Source organism: Callospermophilus lateralis, chromosome 15 (assembly GCF_048772815.1).
Source record: "Callospermophilus lateralis isolate mCalLat2 chromosome 15, mCalLat2.hap1, whole genome shotgun sequence".
In the NCBI taxonomy this organism is placed as follows: Eukaryota; Metazoa; Chordata; class Mammalia; order Rodentia; family Sciuridae; genus Callospermophilus; species Callospermophilus lateralis.
The window spans coordinates 85,948,077-85,961,683 of NC_135319.1; the positions used below are offsets into that span (position 1 = coordinate 85,948,077).

The 13,607-nt window shown below is 40.1% G+C and overlaps 1 protein-coding gene across 1 annotated transcript; it reads right to left on the reverse strand.

The window, feature by feature from the left end:
- Positions 1-266: 266 nt before the first annotated feature.
- LOC143638001 (ATPase PAAT-like) lies at positions 267-12,651 on the reverse strand. The gene is made up of 6 exons (XM_077105407.1): positions 12,392-12,651; positions 11,770-11,973; positions 10,946-11,018; positions 8,783-8,989; positions 5,833-6,284; positions 267-1,625 (listed from the first exon to the last, which is right to left on the reverse strand). Exons 1-6 carry the CDS (start codon positions 12,553-12,555, stop codon positions 1,391-1,393), a joined length of 1,335 nt encoding a protein of 444 aa, XP_076961522.1. The 5' UTR covers positions 12,556-12,651; the 3' UTR covers positions 267-1,390.
- Positions 12,652-13,607: the final 956 nt, after the last annotated feature.

The following is a 13,607-nucleotide window of genomic DNA, read 5'->3' on the forward strand; positions in this document are numbered from 1 at the left end:
CTGATATGTTTCAATTACTCAATGAAATAACATGGAGCCATTTACCAGGATTCAAGCACGTAATTGTGCAATTATAATTCCCAGGAATAACATACATCTAAGGAACGAGAACTCTGTTCCTACATGAACAAACATTAGATAAGTTCTCATATTAAAGAACTAAGTTCACCAAAATATTCAGGGTAATATTTTTTTATGAAAATAGACATCTTAAACAAACATAAAATAAAAAGAAAATTCTTCTATTTATTCCAAACAAGTAGCTTCCAGAGTGAATGCATTTATTTTTACATTCAAATATATCACTCTTCAACATATATACATTTGTACCTGTTTTTTGTTTTGTTTTTTGGCACTGGGGATTTACCCAGGGGTGCTTTACCACTGAGCCACACCCCCAGCCCTTTTATTTATTTATTTATTTTTTTGAGGCTAGGTCTTCGCTAAGTTGCTTAGGGCCTCATTAAGTTGCTGAGGCTGGCTTTAAACTTGCAATCCTCCTGCCTCAGCCTCCAGAGTCTCTGGGATTACAGGTGAGCACCACTATGCCCAGCTAGTTTCTGAAGAATCAAGTCTACCAGACAGAAGTGGACTCATGTGCTCTAATACATCAATGCAGACCCTCAGCAGTTCATACTCAACATAAGCTAGGAAGGCCTGGGAAAAAGAACCTGTATCAGCTGGAAAAGGAGGCTTCATTATGTGTTCTGGGTTACTGAGGTAAGACAAGACAACTTCTTCCATTTTACATCAAACACTGCATCCAAGTAACAATCCTAACAAAGAATGGGCCAGTTTTCATTTTTCACTTTCCTATCTGCTGTTAAAATGTGACAGAGCATAAAACCAATGGCCCCAATGAGAAATGATCTTTCATGTACCATACATGACATCCATTTTTGAAATGTGAAGTAAACAACATTAAATATATGTTGGTGATCTGAAATTAAATGTTTCAGGTCAAAACACCTGGTTTTCCAAGAACAATCAATTAGGGGAAAAAAAGTCAAGTAAGCATTTTTTCATACTCTTCAACTATTAAATAAGGTCTTTGTACAAATTAAAATAGTACTTCAAAAACATACAATACAAACCAATGAACTGCATTAGAAATCCATAATCATTTAAACATTTAACACACAAGAATACATTGAAAATCTGTAAGTGAAAAACACTGCAAATAAGAATAACTTAGGACAATGGGGTCACCTCTTGGTGTACAGTACTGGATTTACAATAACAAGGGCAGTAAAAATGGACACTGAGGTCACTTTATGTAAGCCGATGATCCTTCGGAGGACATCAGATACTGCTTTTCATAAACGTTTTTAGGTTTGGGCTTTGTAATAAATAGGTAATAAATATCTGCAGGCCATCGTACGCTGAGAGCTTATCTTTCTCCATTGGAAAGTCTTTCTCCAGAGTCATAATGTCTCAAAGGCAGCCCATTGGGCGGGGAGTTGGGATTCTGCAGGAAGTCCATTAACAAGGTAATCTTATCATCTATGTGCTCCTGGAGTTGGAGTATTCGCCGATCAATGTAGTCCACAAGTTTCTTTTCCATCAGTTCCATATTTTTAGAAAGAATCTTTTCCAAGTAGGAGCAAATAGGCTGTTCTTCCACTCTAAAAATAAGTTTAAAAAAGTCTATCAATTTTCCCCACTATTACAACAAAAACAAGCAAGCTATGCAACCACTGGCCAAGGAACATGGCTGAAACTTGTCTCCACAACTGCACTGCTCCTGTGTCTCATTTCCAGGTTGCAAAACACATGCAATAGGTGACCACAGCCCTTAATGCCCAACACACTCCTTACTTCTTATTAAGTATTCAGTTGAAGTGGGAACATAAAAATGAAGACACATCTTCAAAAACAAACCTTGGGGAATGCCCTTTTTAAGTTCCAAATAAAAACTGATTTTGAACAATTTAAAAAAAAAATGCATCTTTTCCAGGTATTCTTTCAAAGCAACCCTATGATTCATATAGCTTTTTCCTCTAAATACAAACAACGTTACTAAAACACTAGAAGGTTCTTTGCTAACCTGATCTGAAAATGTTTATGAATTTAACTAGGATGGACAAACAAAGATTAATAGGATCAAAAGTACCCGATTTCTAAAAATCCACAACGCTTAGGGTTTCCATAATTCTTTCAGGAGCTCAATGAGGAAAAAGTACTTTTCCAGAGTCTATACAATGTATGCCACTGCTCTAATTTCTAAAAGAAATCAAGGCTGTGAATTCTCTTTAGAATTTCTTCAGGTAGTAGATTTACTGTATAAATATGTATGTTTTCAGAGGTCAACTGTTCTCGGTATTCCTACTGTTCTCATACTAGCTATGTTTAATTACACATGGTATAGAGTAACAAGTATGAGAATGTGCCCAAAAGCTAATATAGATTTGCATAAATTTAAAACAAAATTCTTCTTGTTAAATGTTTTAAAAGTTTGACTATTTCTTATTTACACTGACATGAAAAGTTTAATTATTATTTTTGAACAAATATTTTATATAGCTGTAAAACTAAGATTTTAGGAGTCCTCAATTATTTTTAAGATTGTAAACACCAGTAAGTTTGATCTTGGCATAATGCCCTGCAGAGCCATTTAAATTGTTGTTCATGATATGGATGCACCCCAGTCTGTTTAACCATTCACCTACCATGAGACATTTGGATTGTTTTTTGTTTGGCACTATTACAAATAAAGTTCTCATGAACAACTGCGAAGAGCTTTTTAATGTTGCCACATCTTTTCATTTCTTTGGGATAAATGCCCAGGATTAGGACTAACGGGTTGTATGGTAACTGTGTGTTTAGTTGTTAAGAAACTGCCCAGATACGTTTTTAGGGTGGTTGTACCATTTTAATTCCCGCCAGCAAGGAATGAGATCCAGTTTCTCTATATGCTTGTCAACATTTGGTATTCTTATTGTTTATAATTTTAAATTTTAGTCATTCAAATAGATATATAGAGATATCTTGTGGGTATTTTTTTAATATTTATTTTTTAGTTATAGGTGGACACAATATCTTTATTTTATTTTTATGTGGTGCTAAAGATTGAACCCAGTCCTTCACGCATGGTAGGCGAGCGCTCTGCCTCTGAGCCACAACCTCAGCCCTACCTTGTGGTTTTAATAAGCACTTCTCTACTAGTAGTGAAGTCACTGTTGATCATCTTTTCCTGGGCTTATTTGCTATTTATATATCCATCCTCCTGATGAGTCTTCACATTTATTATCCATGTTCTAATTAGATGGTATTTTAAAAAACAAATCTTGCAAAGCCTTCATATATTTTAGATACAAGGCATTTGTTGGGTTCGTGATTTACAAATATTTTCTCCCAGTGTGTATTAATCCTCTTACTGGGGCCTTTCATATGTAAAATCTGTAAATATTAAATGAGCTCTACATACATATTTTATGGATCATGCTTTTGGTGACCTCGAAGAATTATCTTCCTAGGTCCCTAAAAATTTCTCCCATATATTAAAAAGATTTTACAGTTTTATACTTAACATTTTAGCTTATGCTCCATTGTGTGTTAATTTTCATATATCTGTATTCATGGTTCATTTTTTAGCCTGTGACTCTCCAATTGTTCCAGCATCACATGCTAGACGATCATCCTTCCTCCACTGAATGACTTCTGCACGTTGGTAGAAGGCTGACAGGTATACTTCTGTAGAGCGATTTCTGTCTTCTCTGTTCTATTCTGTTCATCTATGTGTCTAGCAAAACAGACTCTTGAAATCCAGTAGTGATTTCTCTCTATTCTAATTCCAGTACTGTTGTCTTTCCACTTAGAATTTTCCATTTCCAAATTTTGGAATCATCTTATTCATATTTACAAAAAATACATGTTGAACTTCTGATAGAAACTGTGCTAAACATATATATATCAATTAGGGGAAAACTGACATTTTTACTGTTGAGTCTTCAACAGTACCATGACTACGGTATATTGCTCCATTTCTTTGGGTCTTCTTTCATTTCTTTCATCAGTATTTAACAATTTTCAGGCCGTAAGTTCCTCTATGTCTCGTGTCAGATTTATATGTACAATTATGTTTTACATTCATTTATATGTACTTATTTCTTTGGGGATAATTTAGTCTGGGTAGCAGAGTAATGCTGGCTTCATGAAATGAGTTGGGAAGTCTTCCCTCCTCTTCTATTTTTTGGAAATGTGTAAAAGTGGTTTTCTTTAAATGTCTGGCAGAATTCTTGAGTGAAAGCATTTGGGACAGGACATTTCTTTTTCACGATCTCTTCGATTTCGAATATAGTATTTAGTGGCCATAGAAGTGTCCCATTATTTATTTCATGTTGGTTGTGTTTGATAATTTGTGTTTTTTAAGGAATTAATCCATATCCTCCTAGTTGTCAATCAAATTGTTACAATATTCCCTTATCTTTATTATGGCTTGAGGCCCTGTAATGGTATTTCCCATTACATTCCTCAGATTGGTGATTTGTGTCATCTCTTATTTGCCAGTCTTGCTAGAAATTTGTCAATTTTACTGAAATTTTCAAAGAACCAGCTTTTTAACTGATTTTTTTTTCAATTAAATAGATTTCTGTTCTTTATTGTTTCATTCTTCTGCTAGCTTTGGGTTCCTTTTGCTTGGCTTTTAAATGAAAAATTCAATTTCTTTAGTGCTTATAAGACTATTCAGATTATCTATATCATTTTTATTGAGTAGCTGTAGTTTTATAGTACTGATTTGAAAACTCTGCTCTTTTCTAATGCAAGCATACAGTGGTAAACAAGTTCTAGCAAAACCTCTTTAGCTGAGTCACACAAATTTTGATCTATTATTATTTTCATATATTCGTAAAAAATTTTTCTGTTGAGACTTCTTGAATCATAGATTTACAAGTGTTGTTTAATTTACAAGTGTTTTATCAATCTAAATGTCTTGTTTTTCTGTTATAGATATGATTTCTTGTCTTTTGTAGCCAGAGAAAGCACATTCTATGATCCAATCCCCTTAAACTTCATTAGGTTTGCTTTAAGACTTATCATATAATTTATCTTTGTGAATCTTCAAAAAAAAAAAAAATGTACTCTGCTACTGTTGGCAGAGAGTTCTATAAATGCCAATTGATCCTGCTGGTGGTTAGTGGATTTAGTTCCAAACTAATATAACTATCTCATTTTTAGATGAAAATTCTAAGCGAGATTAAGTATAGAAAATAAACGAAAACTATGACCAAAGTCTGAATTCCAATCTAGAATCCTATTTTGACACACTATATTTGTGAAAAGGATTAAGAACATACTAAGTCCTCAGCCACTTCTTATTGAAACATGTTGTCAAGGTAAGGGATTAAGAGACTAGAGCATAAAAACTTGTATCCTACAGATAATTACCATCCTAAAATAGTTTTTGATAATTCCAAAGTTAACCTAGACCAAATATAATCTACAAAGGAATGACATGCTTAGTATACCCCAGCTAGAAAATAACATAAACCCAAATAAAAACAATGTAAAGATCATTATTACCACAGCACCTTTCCACTCATGCAAATAGCCTTCTACTCCAACCCACAGCTGCTGCTGGTAACCCTTCCACCAAATGCCCGAGAGGTGTGCAGCACCTTCAGTTATAGGCACTTCTGTCACAGCCATGCATTTCACTCTGGAGAACAGTTATTGCCCCCAAGCGTGTTCATGGTAAAATGCAAAAACTGCTCAAATTTTCTCTGGAAAGATTGTTCATTGAGACAGATCTGTTTCCCTTCATCTGATTCTCTCACCTACCGGCTATAAACCTCATTTGTAACCACATTTGTCTTGAGATAAAATACTCACGCAACACCAACAATGCCCTCACGGGGCTTGGAGACGTTTTCCTGCCACTTGGCGTTATGTCCCACGCGAAGATGGTTAACTTGACTGCACAGATTTTGGAGAAAGGGCAGCAACTCAGAGTTGGGCAGTGAGCCGTCACTCGCTTTCTTTGGTAAGAAAGAAGATACTGCATTTTTAAGATCATTCTCAAGAAGGGAATGGTTTTGTGGCGCAGTTTTACACCTGTCGCGGCTGGTGGTATTTCCTTCCCCAGGTGGCCTGGTGTTTTTATCGATGAAAGCCTGTAAGGGTTCAGTCCTGTTTGCAGATGTCAATCCAGTTCTAAAAGGGAAAGGTGTGGAGGATGACTTGTCCAAGGCTCCTGAAGTGGACGATGGCTGGAGTGCAATCAAATGCTTGTACCCGGTAGTTCCCAAAACTGACTGAAGCTGCTCTCCAATGGGAATACAGTTCTAAGCAAGGTAAATAAGAAAATGTTTAGATTAAAAAGGACAGTTCACTGTGGGAGTCATTCCTGGGCACTGTGCATTCCTTCATCTGATCCTTAAAACTTCCTCAGGAAGGTAGGCTATTACTATTCAATATTAAGTCGACCCAGTCAGAAGGTCCCTGGCCAAGGTAATCAGCTGGTAAGTGGCAGAACCAGGTCATAAATCCAAGCAACCTAACTCCACAGGCAAGACTTAACATTATTTTCTAAAGAAAATAAATGCTAAAATTGCATAGTAAAATTTCAGTGACATATTTTAATATTTTACCTACAAAGTCCTCCTTAATTTACGACAATAAAAATGTGATACTCTCAACTGAGTTACAATGATTGATCATTCTCTTAGAACTCAATTATGTCATTCCCCAACTTTCAACATATGGTTGAAAAGCTATTCGTTTTTACCTGGCCATATCTTTTGCCATGAGTTTTTAATGGAGGCTATACACTATTTAAAGCTAGGTATTCTATGTATATACTTGTGATATTTTCTTTTTTTTTTACATTAATTAATTAATTAACTTACTATTCTAATTAGGTATACATGACAGCAGAATGCACTTTGATTCATCGTACACAATTGCAGCACAACTTTTCATTTCTCTGGTTGTACACGATGTGGCCTTACACATATGTGCAGCACCATATGTACATGCGCTTAGAGTAATGATGTCCACCTCATTCCACAGTCTTTCCTACCCTCCAGGCCCCTTCCTTTCTCCTCCCTCCCCTATGCCCAATCCAAAGTTCCTCCATTTTTCATATGCCCTCTCCCACCCCCCATTATGGATCAGCATCCACTTATCAGAGAAAACATTTGGCCTTTGGTTTTTTGGGATTGGGTTATTTCACTTAGCTTTGTGACATTTTCAATAACTAAAATGAGCTACCACTTGTCTGTGTTTAAGAATTTCCACCTTAATAAGAATTAAAGACCTAGGGATGTGGCTCAGTGGTAGAACACTTGCCTGAAGTGTGTGAGGTCCTGGGTTCAATCCCTACACCAAAATAAAAAAAAACAAAATTCCATATTGGTACCATGACTAAATTGCTTATGTGTTATTCTTTCCTTTGTTTCTTGAGATTTTACGTTGAAGAGAAAGTATACTATCTTCTTCTTCAGGTTTTCAATTTTTCCACTAAAGAAAAACCAAATGACCTCTAACTGAATTGTTTGTGTGAAGGCATATGGAGCTCTTAAATTCAAAACGTAGAAGCCTACTACAGGTTTTTATCAGGGTTTATCATCCCACACTTACTGCTATTCCATTTTTGAAAGATGGGCTGAAAAGTAATTATCAAGATTAGCTAAAGAAGTTCAGGTCATACATTGATCTAGATATTCTAAAAATTATTCTGAGATGAAGCTAGATCTACATTCATTTATTCAAAAAATGTTTACCAGAAATTTATGTGTTAGGCTCCACTTGAGGTTTGAGAAATATGGCAGTGAATCAAACAAATTAAAATCTCTGACCTCTTGGAGTCTTAAGATAGTAGGGAGAGACTGCCTGAAAGGACAGAGGGAAAGACAGGAGGGATGAGGAGAGAGGAGGAGGAAATAAATACATCATGGGATGTAGGTGGTGATAGATACTTCAGGGAAAAAATAAGGTAGGAAAGGGGATAATGAGGGCCAGGGAAGTGGAGGCAGAGGCACCTGTGATGATAGCAAGTACCCATCCAACATATTTTACAGAAATGCACTTTGGAAAAGGCTCTCTATAGAGAAATGCTAGCCTATTGTCATTTTTTCTTATTCTATTCCAAGTTTTGAATAAGTCTTAAAATATTCCTGGAATAAGATGGGTTTTATTTCTAATATTTTAACATTAGACAACATTCTTTTAGCTCAAAGGAGCTTTACTCAGTCATCAGAGAAAATTTATTTCTGTATGACACCACTCATATGATCTAGCCTGTAAAAATCCTTAAAAACAGGCTGTACACCAATTGATCATTTCTGCATCCTAGAAAGTGCTCAGACCAGCCCATAATTCATCAAAGTTGCTACTTGCTGAATGATGGGTGAAAGAATTAATGAAAAATGGTGAAGCTGTCCAGTCAAAACTTTTTATATGAGGGTAAGTCTACAAAATATGCCTTTTGCAAACTATGAACAGATGACGGTTAAATCAATAATAAAAATTAAAAATTTAGCTGGGTGCAGTGGTGCACACCTGTAATCCCAGCTATTTTGGAGGCTGAGACAGAAAGATTGCAAGTTCAAGTATAGCCTAAACAACTAAGCAAAACCCCATCTAAAATAGAATAAGAAGGGCCGGGGAGGTAGTCCAGCACTAGAGTGCTTGCCTAGTATGCCCAAGTCCCTGGGTTCAATCCCTAGTATCACAGAAAAAAGTTTTGAAAAAAATACACAATACTGCCTTTCCTCATTAAAGGCCATCATTTTGAAATGATTTTTTACTGCTATGTGGAAAGAAAAACATTTCTACTTACCTGCTGTTGAAACCTAACCATGTTCATTAGCTGCTGAGCTCCAGGTGATAACTTTGACCCCATGGACTCCATTATGGTTTGGACCTTGTCAAGGTCTATCCTTGATCCTAGAGCAGGAGAGCTTGGTGAAGAATTTCCTGAAACTGGTTTCATGTGTACCACAACCTTACTGATGAACACACACTGTTTTTCACCAAAGGACAGCAACTATTATGAAACAAAAAAGTCCAGGACATATAGGTATTAAAACCAATAATTTAAAGTCACTTCCTAGTATTACCAAATCAAGAGTGAAATATTCAAGAAGCTAACAGTTTTAATCTCAAGCATGTTTTTAAGTTATCTTTAGAATAGTCATAGATAGAAAAATTTCTATTTTAACATAAGGCTCAGATCAACTATTTGAATCAAGAAATCCTTCTCAAACTAATATACAGAAAATAAGTCTGAGTAGATTTACTTAAGTTAAGGCATTAAAAATAAACAGTCTGAGATCTTAACATGCCACAGTTTGGTATAATATTCTTTAATACAAAATATAACTGTCTAGAGGCCCAAGCAGTATTTACTGAAATTATAGACACAATTCAGTCTTTCAGGATTTAGAACTGTAAGGAAATGTTAAAAATCAGAGCTTACAGTCTAAATCCTCTGGTTCTATCCCTGTAGTTTTTTTTTTCTTTTTTTGCAGTGTTGGGCATGGAACCCACGGCTTCAAGCATGTGGGGCAAGAGCTGTAGCACTGAGCTGTACTCCATGTGTGGTCCATAAAACAGAGTAGTAAAATGAAAGGAAAGAGATTTGGATCAGACACATCTGGGTTTAAATTATGACTCTGCTGCTCAACAGCCTGGGTGACCCTGGGCAAATGCTCACACAGGGTAAAACTAAAATCAAGTCAGTAAAATGAGAAATGGCTTATGTGTCAAAATATCCAGTATCTATCCCTGAGGAAGTGCTCAAAAGTCTGTATTAGGAACACTTTATTTTTATCTTAACCTTCCATATGCTTTTGTCCCAGAACACACTTTCATACATAACCCAGGGGTTCCATGAATGAACCAACCCTTCATTTCCATACAACAGTTACAAAAAATGTTTACCAGAGTGACACACACAGACCCACACACACAATAGGTAAATGTACACCTATGCTCTAAAAACTCTTTTAAGTGTGTAACCAAATATGTGACAGTCTTCAACAATCAGGGAAACACCCATTACATTTATCTTACATCCCAACCTATTCTCCCCCCTCTTCTTTGTAATACCCAAACACTTTCTCAACATCAAATATAGGATCTGTTTCACTCATTGAGCATGCTTATTACCAGTCTTGTCCCAGTAAAATATAAGCAACATGAGGGCAGGTATTTCAATTTATTTTACTACTGGTAATTCCTAAATGCCTCATATAGTATCTGGCATCAAATATTCACAGAATGAATGAATCACTTTAATCAGTTCTGTGACTGAAGAACATTTATTTTGTTCTTCAATGAAAGAAAATCACTAATTTTACCTTATTCTAAAACTAAATCTCACAATTTCCCATAAGTGATGATAATAAGTATAGATTTTTCAGTCAAAAAGAACCCAAGAATTTTCTTTCTTCAGTTCTCTAATTTTACTCCTGAAGTACGTCCAAACAAGCGAAGAAGCTTGCTCTGACTAGTGTGACAGCAACAAAGCTGAGGTAATATTCTGGCTCTGTATTTCTCATGATTCCTAGACTTTGACATTACCACTAATGCAAACCTTAACAATCTTCATGCTGCAGCCAACAGTCCAAAACCCTTTAACTTCTTGGTTCTCTTGTCTGAAACTCCTTTCACTACCTTCTTCTTTAATTCATAGGACCAGAGTTTTGTTTGTAATTTTTTTGGCAACACAGTTTTACAGAAAGATTAAAAAATGTTTTAGATAAATTTCCCAAAACCTCAAAATATATTTCCATAACTGGTGATAGACTAAAAGAATTAAATCTTCAAGAGGATTGATGATGGTTTAGGAAAGTTATTACCTTTTATATGATTACTATGTCTTAGTAAAACTAGGGACAATATAGGATTAATTGTATTCAAGGAAAGAAAATTAATTATGTATAGAAGAAAAACAAATTTGATAAAAATTTAAATTAGTTAAAATTTGATGATGACTTACCTTTATTTTACAAGCATATGTGGAAGTTTCCAATTTTAGATGTTTTTTGTAGAAAATAACATTTTCCTGTTCACTAAAAACAAAAAATAATTTTTTAGTGATGATTAACAGTTACGATTAAAAATAAATGTTTCTAGGACAATACTCCATCCTGGGACCGTTTTCGTGGTGAGGCACAAGGAGCTGGGGCTCCCGAATGCATTGCACCGCCTTCAGGACCACAGGGGCCTCCCAGACTAGCCAGGAGAAGTGAAGGAGATACTACAGTCACGGAGCACAGACCACATTGTAAAGTTCACTGAACACACCTATTATTTTCAACTTGCACTGGTCATAGGAAAGCTCTAAATTTCGGGTACATTAAAAAAGATGCAGCAGAATCTTTGTAAGGGGGGAAACGGGGTGGGAGGGGGCGCCCAAATGATCACGTTTATAACCGGTTAACAACTAGGCGGCTGCGGCAGTCTTAGATTCCCACACCCTTAGTAAGGGGCTTCCTAGAAGATGAGCTCAGTGTTCCAGACTGACGAAGTCATTAATTTGGGGGAAACTCTGGAAGCCAACCCTGTGAGCGAAGGAGAGAGACAAGGAGCACTTGTCAGGGCTTCTCCTAACAAAACTCTTCCACTAACCAGCCCCAAGTTTCCAGGTATGAAAACAACTAGGCTGAACTGCGCTGCCTTTAAGAGGCGGCAAGGCGACCCCGTCTCTGCCACCGGTGCACTGTTAGGTTCCCTCCCTGGGTGACTGGCACGACGTCAGGCAATCTGAACCGTCCCACGCCCGGGAAAGGGGCCGAGGGGCAGCGGCGCGGAATCACCGACCTGCCCTCCGGGACGGTGCGGGCGCCCTGGCCCCGGCCGGTGCCACAGTACTCCTCTCCCACGTACACCTCCATGTTCCTCGCCGAGCTCAGGACGCCCACCGCGAGGATCTCTTCCCCGGCCCCGGGGTCGCACCGCAGGTCGAGGAAGCAGGGCGTCCCGCCCCGGGGGCCCGGCACGGCGCTCAGGCTCACCAGAGGCTGGCTGAGGAGGAGGTCGGGGCACGCGTGACGCCCGGTTTCCGCGGTCGCGCTCGCACCCGCCCGCGCCCCTCCCCGGACCCCCGCGGCCTCGGGACGCGCCGCTCAGGGGCGCGGCTGGGCCGCAGCCCCGCAGCCCGCGCCCCTCCCTGACCCCGAGCCGCTGCTGGCCGCAGCCAGTCCCGCACTCGCCGGCTCTGCGCAGCCTGACGCACGCGCGCCCTCCCCCGCCCGCACGTGCGGGGCTCTAGGTGACTTCTGGGCCGTTCGGGCGGCCAGGAGCTGCCCCTCGTTTCCAAGCGGGCGAGGCGGAGGCGCCTGCGAGCGCTCCCAGGTCTCCCGCCCCGCGTCCCCCGCTCGTCTCCCCCGGAGCGTGGCTGTCGCCGAGCGCCACGACCCGGCTCCCCCGAGGCACGGCGCACCCCGAAGCAGGCGGCGCCAGCAGCTCCTCCCAGTCGAAGTCCTGGGCGCCGACGCCAGCCCGGGTGAGGAGGAGGCTCCGGGACAGGACCCCGTTCGCGGTATCCCAGGAAGAGGCCAGCGTCGGGCGGCCGGTCATTCCCGAGTCCTCGGCCCGGGTCTCCATCCCGCCGCCTCCGGCCGCAGCCAGCCTCGGAACCTCTCTTGTAGGGCTCGAGTTTTGGTCGGTGCAGAGTGGAGAGAGGACGCGCAGCGACTTCCGGCTGTCTGTCTTCAAACCCGGAGCCACCGCTTCCCTTGGCTGTGGCTAGAGACCTGGCAATCCGAGGCGCGCATGCGCTCTTCCGTGTTACTTCCGGAAGCGCATTCAGGCGAAGAGGTGGAGGGCGAGGCCCGGTGTCGGTTTTCCGACGTTGGCGGGGAGAAGTGTCTGCGGTGCCGAGGACTTTTGCAGGTGGCAGGTGTGTACTCCTCCCCCTCGCGACCTCTGGGCGCCGCTGCGGGCCTAGTGTCCGCTGGAGTGGACTCGGGGCCTTTCCCCTGCAGCCTGAGCTGTGTGCGTGGCACCCGGGGCGTGTAGCGGCGGTGACGGAATCTGGTGTTAGTTCTCCCCGCGCCTCGGCGCCTGGCGCTCGTTTGCCGTGAAAAGGGTCGCGGAAGTGCGACGTGGAGGCTTCCAGGCGGCCCCGCGAGGTTGTGCCGGCAGCTGTTGGTTTCTTAGGCGCCTGGACCCGCCCAGGGAGCGCACCGGCTCCAGTGTGCCAGGGGACCTGGGTAGCCTAACCCGCATGCCCGCCACCTCTTTTGAAGAATTGTATTAAGTGGAACTGAAGCCTTGGGTGGGGATAAGTGAGAGCCTATGTAACTTGGGACCTTCTAGATGTCCTGCATCTATCTTGTAGTTGTAGGCTGTAGGGAAAGAAGAGAAAGGCCGTACACCTCCAGTTTTCGCCCCAAAGAGGCTGTAGGTGATTCTAGCATCTTTTGAGAGAACAAAATAGTTTATAGAAAAGTGCAGTGTCAGAGTTTCAAAGTTGTGTTTAAGGCGTATTATGTGTTCGTTCATTGCAATTTACCTTTTTTTCTTTTTGAATACGTGTCCTCAATTTAAAACTCACCAGTGTGTAAGTGAATTCACCAAGATTGAAAGAAACCCAACCAGATGTCTTATGGATACAGAACTCAAAAGGAATAAAGTCTTTAATTAAAAAGCTCCTG

What these genes read in the sequence shown, in the direction of transcription:
- LOC143638001 (XM_077105407.1), bottom strand. Translation starts at nt 12,555, where the DNA reads ATGGAGACCCGGGCCGAGGACTCGGGAATGACCGGCCGCCCGACGCTG. An exon ending in TGGTTAGGTTTCAACAGCAG is followed by an intron (nt 6,285 to 8,782) that starts GTAAGTAGAAAT and finishes TACCTTGCTTAG; the next exon opens with AACTGTATTCCCATTGGAGA. An exon ending in GAGGGCATTGTTGGTGTTGC is followed by an intron (nt 1,626 to 5,832) that starts GTGAGTATTTTA and finishes ACTTATTTTTAG; the next exon opens with AGTGGAAGAACAGCCTATTT.